Here is a 15,613-nt window from a genome sequence, read left to right as displayed (position 1 = left end):
GCTCTCATAAGCAATGAGAATATTTCAAGAGGAGCTGAAGCAATTGCACAGCAGGTAAGGTGCTTGCCTTGCAGGCAAGGTTCAATTCTGGGTATAGCACATGCTTCCCCCCAAGCTACATCAGGAGTGAACCCTGAGCAAAGAGCCAGGACTAAGTCCTGAGCATCACCGGATGTGGCCAAAAACAAAATTATTTCAAGAAGTTGGCATTGTTATCAGCATCTTTGATCCTCACAAACACAATCTTCCACAAAAGACAAAACTTTTACATATTCTGAAAGAAATGTAACAGAAAGAGAGCAGTGAAGTGAGAGAGAGAGAGGCTAAGGAGGACACCAAAACATGGACCTGACACCTCACCATCTGGGCCCTGGCAGGTGAATATACTCTGAGGAGCACAAGGGAAACTAGCAGAGCCTGGCCCAGCCCAAATCTCTGACCCAGAATCAAGACCAAGAGAATGATGGTAGTTGAACATCAGTACATTTGAGGAGTGCTTTGTAATAGCAAAGGCCAACTCAAAGCAGCATTTATCACTGCCTCATGGATTTATTGTCTATTTTCTGCAATGCCACAGGAGCAGTGGCCTCGGCAACTCTGGAATTCCATCATCTAGAAGAGCACAGTATTTTTGTGTTCACTCTGCAGATACCTGAACAACCAAAAAAAAAAAAATCCAAATGCATTACCTGATTTTTAAAAATAAAATTCCTGGGTTGGAGCAATAGTAGAATGGGTAAGATGCTTGCCTTGCACTCAGCTGACCGGGTTCAGCTGACAGGTCCCCCATATCCACCAGGTCTCATACCTGAGTGCAGAGCAGGAGTTAAGTCCTGAGCACTGCCAGGTATGGTCCAAATAAACAAAAGACAATGAACACTAAAATTAAAACTCTTGGAGACAGAGAGATGTGCAAAATGGATAAGGGACATACGTTGTATGTGGTCAAGCCCAGATCCAACACATGGATCCCCCAGGCATCTCTGGTACAGCCCCAGAATGGCAACAATTGGCCATATAACCCTAGGAGACTATCATGCCCTGCCTCAGCTTCACCCTGTCCCACTCAGCCATAGTCCAGCCTCCTCAGCACTGCTTGTTTGATGCAAAAAAAAATAAAAGAAAAAAATCATTTAAAAAGAAAATTCTTGGGGCCGGAACAACAGCACAGCAAACAGAGTTTGCCTCACATACAGCCGACTCGGTTTCAATTCTCAGAATCCAATATGTTCCCCAAGCCTGCCAGGAATAATTTCTAAGCACAGAACCAGAGGTAACCCAAGTGCCGGCGGGGTGTAGCCTCTAAATAAAGCAAAATAAATAAAATTAATAATTTGTAAGATTATGTCTATTGTATAAACCAAAGGGCTTATGGCGCTTTTGAGATGGATGCTTGAAGAAAGTTGCACTCAGCATGTGCTGGGAGAAATGAGGTGGGGGTACAAGGGTCTCAGCAGGCTGGGGCACAGCTGTGCAAGCAGGAGGCCTGGTTTGCTCCCTAGCATCACATACTCCCCCAAGTATCCCCAAGACATCCCAGACACTGAGCATTAACAGTCCCTGAGCACATCAAGGATAGCCCAAAAGCCAATAGAAAAGGGACAACAGGGGCTCCTTGGTGGCACAGAAATGGAAGAGGAAAGAGAACTGGCCATGCAGCCTTAATGTGCGGCCTCATCACAAAACTCAAGTAAGCTGTTATCGGACCTCGTCAAACTATGGACAAGTGCAATCAGAATAAAACATCTGGTCAAAAATTTTACACCTTCCAAGACAAGGTTAAGTCTAACTTCTCATTCTTACAGCGGAGGTCGTGCCAACCCACAGAGAGAGTGAAAATTTCCACAAAGTGTCTATCACATTTGAGATGAGGAACTCTTACAAACAACATCATTTGAAAAATGACGAAGAGGTCCCGATACAGAGCACCACCAATCCTGGTCTGATGCCTGATACCATATCCAGTGCCTCAACGCATTGCCAGTGTCACTCCTGAGCAGACCCTATGAAGGTCAGACCCTGAATACCGCCAAGGATAACTAAAGCCTACTCCAAAGCCTAGCCCCAAATTTGAAATGACATTTTCAAGGACTAAAAACAAACACTATTAAAATCTGTATAGAGCACTGCCTGGTGGTCTAGTGGCTAGGATATGGCACTTTCAGTGCCACGGTCCTGGTTCAATTCCCATATACGAAAGCTTTGTGCTCACTTTGTTAGCACATAGACTAAAATTGGAATGATACAGAGAATATTAGCATGGCCCCTGTTGAAGGATGACACGCAATGACATGAAATTCCCTGGAAACACCCAAAGCAATTTTGAAAGGGGAAAAAGTGAGCAGCTTTGCATTCTCTGACCTTAAATATACATGAAGCTACTGTGACACAGGGACACTAGAATTTTTATTTCATTTTCAAAGCCATGGAATAGAATAGGGAGCCTGGAAGCAAACCCTCAGATCTTCCCCAAAACATAAAAACCCAAGTCAAAATGAATTTAGAGACCTTGAGAGTAAACTGGAACCCACGCATTCAGGAAAACATAAACAGTTATCTCTCCAGCATACAGATCTCAGAGGGGCAATCAAAATTTTTACTCCACTGGCAAGGAAAATAAACAAATGGAGTGACACCAAACTAAAGGGCTTTGCATAGCACAAGAAACTCATTCAAATAAAGACAGGGCAGATACAGAGAGACAGCAGAGCAGGCCAGGTGTTTGCCCTGAATGTGGCTGGCCCAGGTTTGATACTCCACCATCCCATTATAATTTCTGAGCACACCAGGAATGATCCCTGTGTAGAGTCAAGAAGAAACCCAGATCACTGCTAAATGTGGCCCCAAAAAACAAAAACAAAAAAAATTCATCTAGAAATCTACATTCTGCAACAATCTTTCAAACAAGAAAGCATCAAGACTGGGACCAACTCAAAGACCTGAAGCACAATGCAAATCCCAGGCAGGATCCCCAGCCCTCTTCAAAACTTCCCAATACGAGCAAATAGAAAAATAGATTAAAAAATAGATAAATAGGGGCCGGAGAGATAGCATGGAGGTAAGGCGTTAGCCTTTCATGCAGAAGGTCATCGGTTCAAATCCCGGCATCCCATATGGTCCCCTGAGCCTGCCAGGAGTGATTTCTGAGCGTGGAGCCAGGAGTAACCCCTGAGCACTGCCGGGTGTGACCCAAAAACCAAAAAAAAAAAAAAAAAAATAGATAAATAATAGATGAAATAGATAATAGATAGTAATAATAAAATAGATAAAAATGAAAGCCCATTGAGTCACACAAATAGATAAAATAGATAAAAAATAGATCAAATATATAATAATAATAAAATAGATTTAAAAAAATGAAAGCCCATTGAGTCACACAAAAACTGAGAGACCTCAGCGCTCACAGTTCTGTACAGCCCAAGAAGTGAGTATGCATCGCCTTGAGTAACCCAAATTGAATGAGCACCTACAGAATGTGGCCCAGAAGTAAGCAGGCATCCGAGGGAGTGTCCCAAGAACTGAATGAGGCCCCAGGAGTATGCATCACTTAAAGGCAAGCCCTCAGCCTCAGGTAATCCTAAACACCAAAGCCTGGGATTTCCCAGTAAATCACATCCTGAAATTCCCAGAAAAGTACAGTCTTAACTCCTAACTCAAAGTCAAGAGATCAAAATCAAAGTCAAAAGCAACCAGCAATTACATAAAGAGGGTAGGAAAAGCAGAGTGGGTCTCTCTTTGCTCATCAGAGTTCAGTTACTGTCAGGACCAGAGGGAAGTCAAGTTCTCAAGGACAAGAATTTTCAAAATTTATACCAACAGTAAAGATGATGAAGTCTCTAATGGGAAAACAAAATCCTAAAGGTAATTCAAAGATAATTCAAATATTCTAGAAAATGTACTTAAAGCAAATGAGTTTTGTTTGTGTGTTTGTTTTGGGGCCACACCCAGCGGCGCTCAGGGGTTACTACTGGCTGGTTCTTCACTCAGAAATCGCTCCTGGCAGACTCAGGGACTATATTGGATGCTAAGAATCGAACCAGGGTCCATCCTTGCTGCTGTGCTATCACTCCAGCCCCTGCAAATGAGTTCTTTTCCCATGTAACTTCACTAGTGATTAAAAATAATTGATTTTGTTTTTTAAATCCTGAAGTAAACAGCTTCTGCTTAGGTAAGGAAAACTCCCACCTTAAGCATCATATGGCAAAAGCCAATCTATTATATTACAGGACAGACAGAATCCATTCCCCAGGGGCCGGGAGGGGGGGGGGGAGGGGGGGGGGGGGGGAACAGATGGAAAAACTGGTTTGGCCTCGTTCCTAAGAGTAATGACTTCAGTAATGGTGAAAAGTCATCCTCACTGTGAATGATACGACCCTTCACTCTGTTCGAAAAGTGACAGTCACAGGGATGACTAATGGGCAGGCTAGTAAAGGCTCCAAAAAGTAGTAGCCAGGTGGCCAGGCTCACCAGAAAGGGACGGGTCTGGGTCTAAAAAAAAGACACACAAGTTCATACATGCATCGTCCATGGAGATTCCAAGTATGGATGCAGCACCTCTGATGTAAAGGGCATCCTCAGCATGTGAGTTACAACAGTCCAAAAATTAGGGTCAAGGCAATGGCCATCATGTGCTGAGAGGACCATACAAGCATGTCATCGTCTGGGGTGCCATGGACAGGAAAAGGGAGAAGCTCCACATTGCTCTTTGCCCAGAGCTTACAAACATTATACGATGTGGAAGGAGCCACATACGAGGCCACACAATGCCCACTATCCCACTCTCACAAAACATAAACAAGAGGCAAATTTTCAGATGAAGGAAATAAGCCAACAGCTCCCAGAGGTGACTGACATGACAAGGGGTCATATAGGGCAAGGCCTGCCTTATCTTGTTAGGATGCTTTAAGTTTCTATTGCTAATTTACAAATTCCAGGATTGGTGAATATCTTCATACAAATGCCTCAGTAACTGCTTTTAAAAATCTGATGTGAACCAGAGCAACAGTACAGCAGGTAAAGCACTCGCCTTGCATGTGGACAACCTGTATTCAATCCCCAACATACCTAAGCACAGAGCCAGGAGTAAGTTATAACCACCTCAGGGTATGATCTAAACACAAAAAAAAAAAAAAAAAAAACAAGGAAACAAAGTGTGTGTGTGTTTGTGTGTGTGTATATGATCTAAACAAACAAAAAAAAAAAAAAACAAGGAAGCAAAGGAAGCAAAGTGTGTGTGTGTGTGTGTGTGTGTGTGTGTGTGTGTGTGTGTGTGTGTGTGTGTGTCCCTGATGCACCAACCTCTCTATCTTCTACAAATTTGTTTCAAGCAACAAGCCAGGTCATCTCTAACAAAGCATCACTTTGCATCTGGCTTTGCTTCCATCTCCTCACTCTCATTTCCCTGAGCTTACACCTCTGACATGCAGAACCATCACAGAGGCCAGCACAAAGGTTTTGCTTTACTCCTGTTTTCATTTCACTGGTTATTGTTGTCCTTTGAGTTTTTGCTGTTTTTCAGGATGAGGATAAGCAAATATAAGAGTAAAATTTTGATTTTTAAAATCAAAGACAAACTTATGGCTACTTTCTCATATGATGCATTTGAGTCGCAGGGATGGAGAGGTCTATCTCCACTAAATTACTATAGTGAAAAGTGAGCAAAAGAATCAAGAGACAAATAAAACAACCATTGTCTCAGTTTCTGATGAATGACCTGATGAAACACCTCACAGAAGAAACTTGTTGAATTTAAGTGCCTCCAAGGATCCCAAAAGTGAGGCAATCTACCACACAATCTTGCCCTGCAATCTTACAGAGTAGCAAGTGAAAAGGTCAAGCACAGAGTGAAAGTCAAGAAAGCAGATGTTTCCAGGTCGCCCAGTCTGATGATTCCACAGCACCTCAGACCTATAGAATATCAGGTTCTCGTTCCTGAAGACATTTAAGCAGGGGGTCCTAGAAGATGGACTGAGCCTTATGCTATCTATACCCCATAATCCTAACAGCTAAGACAAGATCCCCAACAAGAAAAGGTCTACGGGGTTCCGAAGGCCTGAGCAGTCCAAGGCTCTGAGTTTAGCTGGTGCTGCATAGAAAACAACTGTCATGACATTACAAACAAGCAAATACAGATAAGAAGTGAACTTCCCAAAACACAAAGTATGGGCATTTCCAGATGAAAAGAATTAGCCAACAGCTTAGAAACAGTAATGACACTCAAAATCTACAAGCATGGGGATAAAGAGAACATCCTAAAAGCATCCCAAAAGACCTTTCAAATAAGTCCCTCTCCAAAAGAAGAGACATGTTCTCATTGTTCCTAGAGGATAAAGTGGATAACTCGATCTAGAATATCTTTACCTGCTAGCATCAGCTCCCAGGAAGAGAGAAAAGAAAGACTTCTTCACTCCTCCAAGGCCATAAGACCTCTGGAGCCCTGCATCCTTTAGGAAGGCACTGCAGAAATGCGTTGGGGAAATGCAGGTGTAAACCAAACAAGACCCTGGCATCCAGGACAATGCTGAAGTGCCAGATCCAGGATGGAGGCAACTCCATCCTGCCAGCAGAGGGACTGACCACAAGAGGGAAAACAAAGGAGAATCGATCAAGAACCAGAAATACTACATCACATGGTATGATTTCAGTGTTTGGGGAAACTGTGGATTAAAACCTTCATTTTTAAGTCATTTGAGGGCACAGTAGGACAAGAGCATAAAGACTCAATGATGTCGACAGAATGAAGAATGTTTGAGAACGTAAGTGTACTGGCCTGCCTGTCTTAACAGTAATCACACAGCAGAGACAAAAGAAATGACAATTATTTCAACATACTGGTAGAGTCACTCACTTGAGGGGCAAGTGCAAGTAACACCTTGATGACTGCAGCTCTGTACCAGTAGTTCCCAACTATGTAAGAAGCTAACCAAAACCTCTAAGATCAGGGGCCAGAGAGGCAGCTCAAAGGCACTGGAGTACAGACAAGTGTGGCCCAATGTTCCCACTTCTAGGTGAGTTTAGACACTTCACAGTGCCATGGATCTGTCAGACTCAGGACCACTGGGGAATACCTGTCCCAAAAAATAATGAAAGGAATAAGCCCCAAGCACAGCTACATGTAACACACACACACATTAAGCAATCGAGTAAGTACTTTTTCATTAGTCACACACACACACACACACACACACACACACACTCTAAGAAATCTAGTAAGTACTTTTTCATTAGTCATTTCTGAAATAGTGACACTGGTCCCATATCAGAGGAATTTCTCAAGAGCACAAAATCCAAGCATCAGAGGCTGGTTCCTACTTTCACAGGCAGAGGAGTCATTAACAGGAACAAAGTCCATTAGCAGCACCATTTCCTGAACTTATATGCAATAAATTGAACAAAAATCCCACCAAGAGCACACTGCATATATTCAGGCCCCCCAGCTCAGTGTCACCCAGAATGTGGTCAGTTGGCTGAGCACACAGGTAACTGGAAGATACCGTGCAAACCTTGATGGTAGGGGCTGCTCTTACACCTAGGCATAGGCCCCGTCACAAACTCAGGACCATAGATGAACCACAAGTACTTTTCAGGAGAGTAGTAACAGATGAGGCCAAACGCAAACTTTCCCAGTAATCTGAAAGGTCAAGTGTCTTTTGATTTCAAGAACAACCTGTTACTGTGTCTACTTTTTCATTTCACTTTCTCCTACTGCATTTCAGTGCACAGAAGTTCTGAAGCACAGAGCATTCTCAAGGGGCTCAAGCCCGTGCACTGTATTCAAGTGCAGATGGGTTGAAAGTCATTGGTGATTAGCACCTAGTCCCTGGCACTTACCAGGGGCCAGGCCTCTTTCCCATGGCCCCTGGGTAAATGCGAGCCTACTTTGTTCCAGATGGGGCCCATGGTAACAAGCATAGCAGGGTCCAGCCAAGTCCTCCAAACAAGGCCTGGCCTTGGCTCAGACCACTCACAGCTTTGCACCTGTTCTAGTCTCCCCTACTATGTCCTAATATCCTCATGATGCCATGAATGATAAACACCAGAGTTTCTTGGGTGTCACCCTTATAGACCTGTATGTGCCTCCTAGCTCAGGACTTTCCCAGGAACTGCCCCCCTCAAGTAGACCATCAGACTGTGAGGCCTAAGCCAGCTGCCCTGGGAAGATGGTGTTGGTCTCTGGTCAGCCCCAGAATACTGCACACTCACCCTGTTGGCAGCACCACCCTGCCAAGTGCCTGCATCTGCTCTCTCCCTAGATATCTTCCCATATGCCCCCAAAACATACCAACCTGGATTCAAGTCTTTGTTGCTGTTAAAGGAAAACAGTTATTAAAGTTATTACAGCAACATTTTTTCCACCAAATTAACTAAGGAGCCACACCCTCCTCAAAACCAAGCAACTATCCCCAGATCACTGAAGACACCAACATTGTCTCCACTATGTCTCTTTAACAAGGATCACACCAGGTTGCATGGGGAGGCAGGTGGCACTAAGAAGGCCCTCGGCTTCGGGCCTGGAAGAACTCAGGAACTTCATCAATGCTCAGAAGCCCATGAGTGTTCAGGGTCAATCTCAGGGTCTTGCACACTCTAGGTGTATATTGTGACACTGAGCACTCCCTGTACCCCTAAACCTAACAACTTTCTAATACTGGCAATTCCGCTTCATAGGGTGAGAAATCAATTTAACCAGTGGCAGTTCAAATAACAATATCATGTAAGCAGTACAAGTAGTTACTCTATAGTAACTTAGTTCCTAGAAATTACTTGCAAGCACTTTACAGGATAACTTGCAAATAATATGTATTATAAGATAAATGTTTTTTTTTACACAGACTTAACTTTTTGGGGGTGAGAGGCAGGGCACTCACCTCAGTTTGACGGTAAGACACTGCTTTTAAAAGGTAAAGGGGTGACCTACCTAAAATCATTCCAACATTAAAACTGATTACTGACTCCCAGGAGTTTGTTTTGAGAGCTTAGTGTGAAATAACTCCTTGCATGTGACCAAGTCAAGGCCACACAGCCGGCCACAGGCGGGGCCTGCCCAGATCATAGACCAGGCCACCCTTGACTCAACATATCTGCCTCAGCACCTGACACTTGTGCAATTAGTCTCAGAGGCCTCCAGTGTCTGCCAACCTCTTTAATGACTGGAAAACAGAAAAACAAAAGGTGAAGATAAGCAGCTTAGGCACCAGGAGCTTTAAACAATAGACAGAAAACCTCGGTGTTTAAAATGCTAGTTTTGGTTCAAGCTACTATTCACCATCATCAAACAAATGTAAATTTTTACAGTATTATGCAGGAAACCAGGGTGTCATCCATGCAAAGTAAGTGTGCTACCATTGAGCGACACCCTGCCTCCAGAGACTTCTTAGGAGGATTAATCCTAGTCTTAGCAGCTCATTCAATCCAGCACAAACTGGCTGCTTGCTCTTCCGGAAGCAGTCCACAAATTCAGAGATTCAAACAGCAACAATGCACCTCAGTATAACCCCCATATTATTTCAGTCATAGAAATATAACTATGACAGAAGAAGTTAAGAGGGAAGGAGGCAAAATACAAATTTGCAACTATGCAAATGACCAAATATTTAGTACAAAATGTTAAGCAGTAAAAGATTAAGCAGAAACAGTGGAAGCCCTTAACTGTTCCTGATCTAGATACTGCCTAAGAGACTTTGAAGTCTGGAGTTGTGTTTTAAGGGAGTTACAAATGAATGTTCAATAGGACTGGCTTCCTACCTTATCCACATCCAGAAACCTCCCTGCAGGAGGAACTGTGTCACAGAACAAGTCTGGACATGCCACTCAATAGCTTGCCCTTCTCCTAAGGAAGCTACTGACTTGTACAAAATCAACCCTGCCTCAATGGAGAGGTCAGGAAACCCTCCACTCAAAATTAACATTTAGAGAACCCCTCACAAAAGTTTGAATACTCAGTCTGAAATGTTAAAACAAGTGATTTTTTTAAAAAGCCAGACATCTATTTTTATGATGAGCAACTGAAAGTAATTTCCAGCACTTTCACACATACCAACCTCAAAAGGCTCCTCTAAACCAGGGGCAGCGCACCCACTCAGAAGCCTGCCAGAGAATGAGTGCCTTCACAAGGCGATTAGCTAGGTAGGAGCCCTGCCCAAGAACTGACACCAGCACCCTACTGGCTCTCTGCGGTCAGTGACACACTCTTTGGGTCAGTGACACACTCTATGAGCCAGTGAGCCAACTGAGTCGGCCACCAGCCTGCTCTAGCTGAAATGCCAGAGAGCAGGACCCACTCCCTGGAGGGACCCAGTCCTAAAAAAAAAACTGCCAGTGGCTCTCTGTGCTCATAAAACAAGTTCCCTCCTCAAACCAGGCCCAAACAACCTCTCCTGTTTTGGCCATCCGCAAGGTACTTCAGCCCTTCTGCTGCACTCACCCTTCCCTCTCCTTCTGCAAAGTGCAGGGAGCTGGAGACTGCATGGTGGCTGGCAGGGAACATATCCGGGCATCCTTCCTGGCACAGAAGCTCATATCTAAGTGCTCCCAGTTCCCATCCACAAGTCCCCAGACCTGTCCTGCAGAGTACTTGGGACCCACGCTCCCTGGAAAGCTACCTCCCCTGTGTCTGTAATATATATTATATTTCATGTAATGCATATGACACAGCTCCCTCTAATGTAAGAGCTCCCTTCTCCTAGGTCAAGTTCTTCTGGAACAGCACCCACCATGTGCTCATGGAACACCAACTGGCACTACACTGAAGGGGAAAAATTATCTGAAATGTTGAAGGTACAAAGGATCAGCCGGCAGACAGCACAGAGGGCTGTGCAAATGCCTCCTTCCTAGTGACCCTACCACACCGTGGCCTAGTCTCCAGAGCACTGGCAAGTAGAGCCAGATGCCCACACCCCAAGACTATTAAAGTGTAGCCCCTAGGCTTCATCCTGGCCAGCACCGCCAGAGAAGCCTCTATAAAAACAAAATCAAAACCCCAAAATGACATGCAAACCCTACAGTACCCTTTACTTTGTAAATAACAAGTTAACCACAAATAATATCCAAACTCTTATACTATTCACAGCAACAAATGTTAGCATCAATAAACAAATGCTATCTATAATGGTCAGCTCACCCTCCTTAAAACAAACACACGTCAACAAAGAATCCTGCACAAAATCCTACAAGAAAAGTAAATGTCTATAGAAACTGTGTTTAGAGCAAGAAGAAAATAGAAGACTAATATCAATCCCCAGCATGTCAATGACTGAACATCTCAGGACCAGTTCTAAGATTAAAGAACTTTATACGACATGTACGCGACACGAGGAAAATGGTAACACTGAATAATTTACATTCAAGAATAAGTTTCCAGGTATGAAAGTGGCATTGTGATGATGTGGAAATAAGAATTATCGCGCTTGCTCAGGAGTGAAATGGTCTCACTGTATTAAAATGGGGCAAGGAAGAATGTATTGAACAAATCAGTGATCTGATCTCTCCTAGTGTTTGAAAATCTACATGATCATTTAAAAAAAACTAGTGAACAAAATTTCAGGGTTTGGTCTGAAACCACACGCACTTTTTCACAATTCTTAATTTTTCTGGCTTGCACAATTTGAGAATTTTTCCTCCACTATAAAGACTTTGGAGTCCAAACACTGCCTCTGACCAAATATTTCTACTTGGGAGTGCTCAGCAAATGCATTTCAAACACTTGGGAGAAAAGAAGGGACAGAATCAAAGAACTGGGGAGGGAGTGAACTTCACACTGAACTTATACAAACTGTTATCACGAAGAGCTCCTTCTTAAAACCACTGTGCACACACTCAGATTTCTTATTTCTTTTGGTTTAAAAACAGACTGTTGGTTTCTAACTGACTTTCATTTCACTGCCCTTCACTCATGTCCATGCTGACCCCCCAAATAAGCTTCAAATAACCCAAGTACTGTGTAAGCAGGTCAAAAACAAGCTCGGGCTAATTCACTTGGAAGAGCACACTCCCGCCTAAGATAAGGTGGGGAACATTGGCCAGACAAGACTGACAGTTGTGGGGCAGGAAACTGTCCCCAGGCCAGTTACCAGGCCACTGCTAGAGCTGGACACAAATCTACCCAAACTTTTCCAAAGGCCTCCCAACCCAGCAGGACAGCGTGAACAGGGCAAACAGGGCTCCCTTTCAAATTCAAAACTGGCCCTGGCCCCAACAGTTAGCCAGAAAAACACATGCTGATTGACTACAGCTCCCCTAAGCACACAGGCTCAAGGTCTGGCTGGGGGAGACTCGTGCTGAGATGGAGCCGGCAGAGACAATGGAATCCACTCTGGCTCAGGCCTAAGAAACCCTCCTCACTGGGTTCCCACCGCCTTCACTAGTAACCAGACACAATGGCAATATTTCACAGTGGGCAAAGCCTCATTCCTGGATTTTCTTGAAGCCCACCCATGTCCCCACCCCCAAGGCAAAATAACTCTCCAAAGTCATTTAGCAAGAAGAAACAAATGGGAAGATGGGGACATGGGTGAATCTATCCCACAGATTCTCTTTCCTCTGTGTCAGATGTTTGAGGCCTGCAGCTCTTTCATTAGCTCTAGATGATAGCCTGGATCAAAGGCCCCTGGATTTGCCTCTCTCGGTGCCCCAGTGGGCAGTCTGTCCCCAGATTATTCTCCGGTGGTTTACACTTAGAGGGGAGCCCAGGTGAGTGCGCTCCCCACCCCGTTCCCATTCACGTTCACTTCTGTTCCAATAACACACCTGTCAAACAGGTTATTCCTGGAATCCAGATTCTCTAAGCCTCACACAGTGCAGCTTCAGCTCCATCGGCCCAGATACAAGCTCTCCCAGTGGCCCCCCCGTGTCCACAACAAGATGCGAGACAGGGAGGTCACACGTGGTCCAGGAGCACTGGCCACCAGAGTTAGATGGGGACCGGGCAGTGTTTTTTGGACAGCCTTGATTAGGGAGGCTTGGCCACGTCGGAGCTGGGTGGGATGGGCACCAAGCTGGCAGTCTCGAGCGCAGAGAAACAACAAAGGCCCAGGCTTCCCAGCTGGAGGCGAACCCCCCCCCCAACCAGTGGACCCCACCACGCCCAACAGACCCCAACAACCCACCTTGTAGACTTGTCCATAGGTGCCATTGCCGACCACCTCCACCAGCTCGAAGATCCCTGCGGGGTCCTGCAGAGGGAGGAGGGAAGAGGGGGTGAGGGCAGGCCTGACTGGGGGAGGGGGGCACCGCAGGACCCGACTCGGCCCGATGGGGGCGCTCGGAGAGGGTGGGGGTGCTCTAGGGTGCACGGAGGACCGCGGAGGAGGGTCGCGCCCCGAAGTGGCCGGCGCGGCGCAGCAGACAAAGGGGCGCCGGGTGCGCCAGGGCGCGGCCCCCCAAACCCTCGCGTCTTGCAAACCCGCGGAGCCCCCGCACCCCGAAGGTTCCCACCGCCCCGCGACCCTAGAGCGAGCCCAGTGGCCCCCGCAGACCCCCGTGTCCACGCGCACCCCCAAGCCCCCTCCCCAGGATGCGAGCGCTCCGGGCGCATCCCCTGCACCCACGCACCCGCAAGGAGGAGAGGTCGATGTCCACCAAGCTCTTGGCCGGGGAGTCGTTCGCCATCTTCCCTCCGCGCCCCGAAGCCGGAGACGCCCGAGAACTGTCGCCGTGTTGCGCCCCAGCGCGCGGGCCCAGCCGAGCCGGGCCGGGCCGGGCCGCCGACGGGCGCGTCTGCTCCGCGGGCAGCGGGAGGCCAAGGCGCGCACGGGCGGGCTCCGGGGGGCGCGTGCGGGCGGACGCTCACACCATGGTCGGGCCCGCTCCACTCGCTCCGTCGCGCCCGCCGCGCCCACGCCCGCTCCGGCCGACCAGGCCCGGCTCGCCCCGACAGTGAGCGCCGAGCGCGGCCGAGACAAAGATGGGCGGGCCGGGGCGGGGCCCGGGGGAGGAGACTCGCGCTCTTCGGGAAGCCCCGGCGCCCGCGCGCCGCCGCCGGCAGGAAGGAAGGAGCGGCGGAAGCCGAGCACGCCCGGGCCGGGTCGGGGTGGCCGCCGGGCGGCCGGAGACCCCGGAGACGCAGGACGCGGGCCTCGGGGTGCATGCAGCCCCGCCGCGAGTTGCAGGCCTCCGTGCACGCCTTCGCTTCCTTGGAGGCCCGAGATCTGCAGCCTCCCGCTCCAGAAAGCCGTCATTAGCCCCCCCATAGGATTCGTGGGGGCCCCTCGGCGGTCCCAGAGGCTCTTCCTGCAGACCCAAGTTGACAGCAGGGCCTTCTGCGGCGTTGCACCCTGCGCGGGAGTCTCGGGCACTCTCGGAGCCCTGCTGCCTGACCCTGGGGAAGTTTGGACCGTCCTGGCCTGGCACAGGTTGTTGTTGGCCCGAGTGGACCGTCTTAAGGATTTCTCCAGAAATTTTGGTCTGCTCTGGCTCCCATGCTTTATTGAACCGCTTTGGATCATATTCCCATCTTTCTCCTCTTTTCTCATTAATAAGCAATATCCAGTCATTTTCAGTATAAGAAACCAAAGTACAAATGCCCTGGATTATGTCTGAGTTACTGTTACTTCTTTGAGGGACTGGGTGGAGGGATATGGTGTGTGTGTGTGTGTGTGTGTGTGTGTGTGTGTGTGTGTGTGTGTGTGTGTGTGTGTGTGTGTGTGTGTGTGTGTGTGTGTGTTGGGGTGGGTCCTTCAGTGTGATGCTGGGGCACTGCCCTAACCTGCTACCTGCACTCTGCCCTAGTGTCTATCAAAGGTTTTTCTCAAGTTTTCTAACTTTGCGATTGTACAGAAGAAGCGTGTGTTGGGTAGAAGCTTTCTTAAGTTTTAATGTTTTCCCAAGCTAGTGCAAGACATTCCTGTGATGCCTGCACCAGGGTCACTGGGGGAGAGAGCTAATACGCTGCAGTCTAAATCCTAAACTGCGGGTCCTGACCATTTATAGGCCTGCCAAACCAAATCTGGGGGAGTCTCTAGAAATTTAGCAACAGTAAAATGTCTAGTGTACTACAGTGAATTCTTTCTCCATGATGAACCTGAGTGTCCTGGCAGCTCTCAGGTGAAAAGGGGTAAATGTCAAGCATTCTGAGAACATTGTGTTTTTCTTTTAGTTTTCCATCCTATCTGCAAAGTGCCCACCTGTGAGATTCTCAACACTTTATTAAACAAACAAACAAACAAACAAACAACAGGCTATGTGGCCAGAGAGATAGTTCAGCAGTAGGGCATTAGACCCTTAACATTGCCACAAGTGATGTGTTCTCTGAGCAGAGCTAGAAGTAATCCCTAAGCATTTGGAATCCATTTATTAGGAAAATCATAGTAACCAAAATGTTTCTGTGAATTTACTAGTGCTGTTTACTGATTTCTTAAATCTATCAACAGCAATGGCATTTTTCCTTTTTTTATTTTATTGTTACTTTAAGCACTGTATATACAATATTATTCATGATTGAGTTTTAATCATAGAAGATACACCCACACTTTACCAGTGCACATTTCCTACTACCAATGTCCTCAGTTTCCCTTACATGGCATTTTACCCCCCCCTTTTTGACACTGTTTTACAGTATTGTTAATGAAATGGTGCCATGTATAACACTTTATCTCCTTTCAGGACCCAGTTTTGTCCA

The 15,613-nt window shown here is 46.7% G+C and overlaps 1 protein-coding gene and 1 non-coding gene across 20 annotated transcripts in view; one reads left to right on the top strand and one right to left on the bottom strand.

Annotated features, from left to right (window-relative positions):
• The window catches only part of MAP4K4 (mitogen-activated protein kinase kinase kinase kinase 4), a 148,033-nt gene extending 134,338 nt beyond the window's left edge, over window positions 1–13,695 (bottom strand). For all 19 annotated transcript variants that reach the window (XM_049784976.1, XM_049784980.1, XM_049784978.1 and 16 more), the window contains exons 1-2: window positions 13,549–13,695; window positions 13,104–13,169 (exon numbers count right to left, since the gene is read on the bottom strand). In XM_049784976.1, the coding sequence (XP_049640933.1) occupies window positions 13,104–13,169; window positions 13,549–13,605 (123 nt within the window). In that variant the 5' untranslated portion in view covers window positions 13,606–13,695. The remainder of the gene's footprint in view (window positions 1–13,103; window positions 13,170–13,548) is intronic.
• LOC126025274 (U6 spliceosomal RNA) lies at window positions 2,205–2,311 on the top strand. Its single transcript, XR_007501306.1, has one exon. It is a non-coding gene; the product is annotated as a U6 spliceosomal RNA (small nuclear RNA).
• Window positions 13,696–15,613: the final 1,918 nt, after the last annotated feature.

This window comes from Suncus etruscus, chromosome 12, assembly GCF_024139225.1.
Source record: "Suncus etruscus isolate mSunEtr1 chromosome 12, mSunEtr1.pri.cur, whole genome shotgun sequence".
Lineage (NCBI taxonomy): Eukaryota > Metazoa > Chordata > Mammalia > Eulipotyphla > Soricidae > Suncus > Suncus etruscus.
This window is presented reverse-complemented; position numbering and strand designations above follow the sequence as displayed.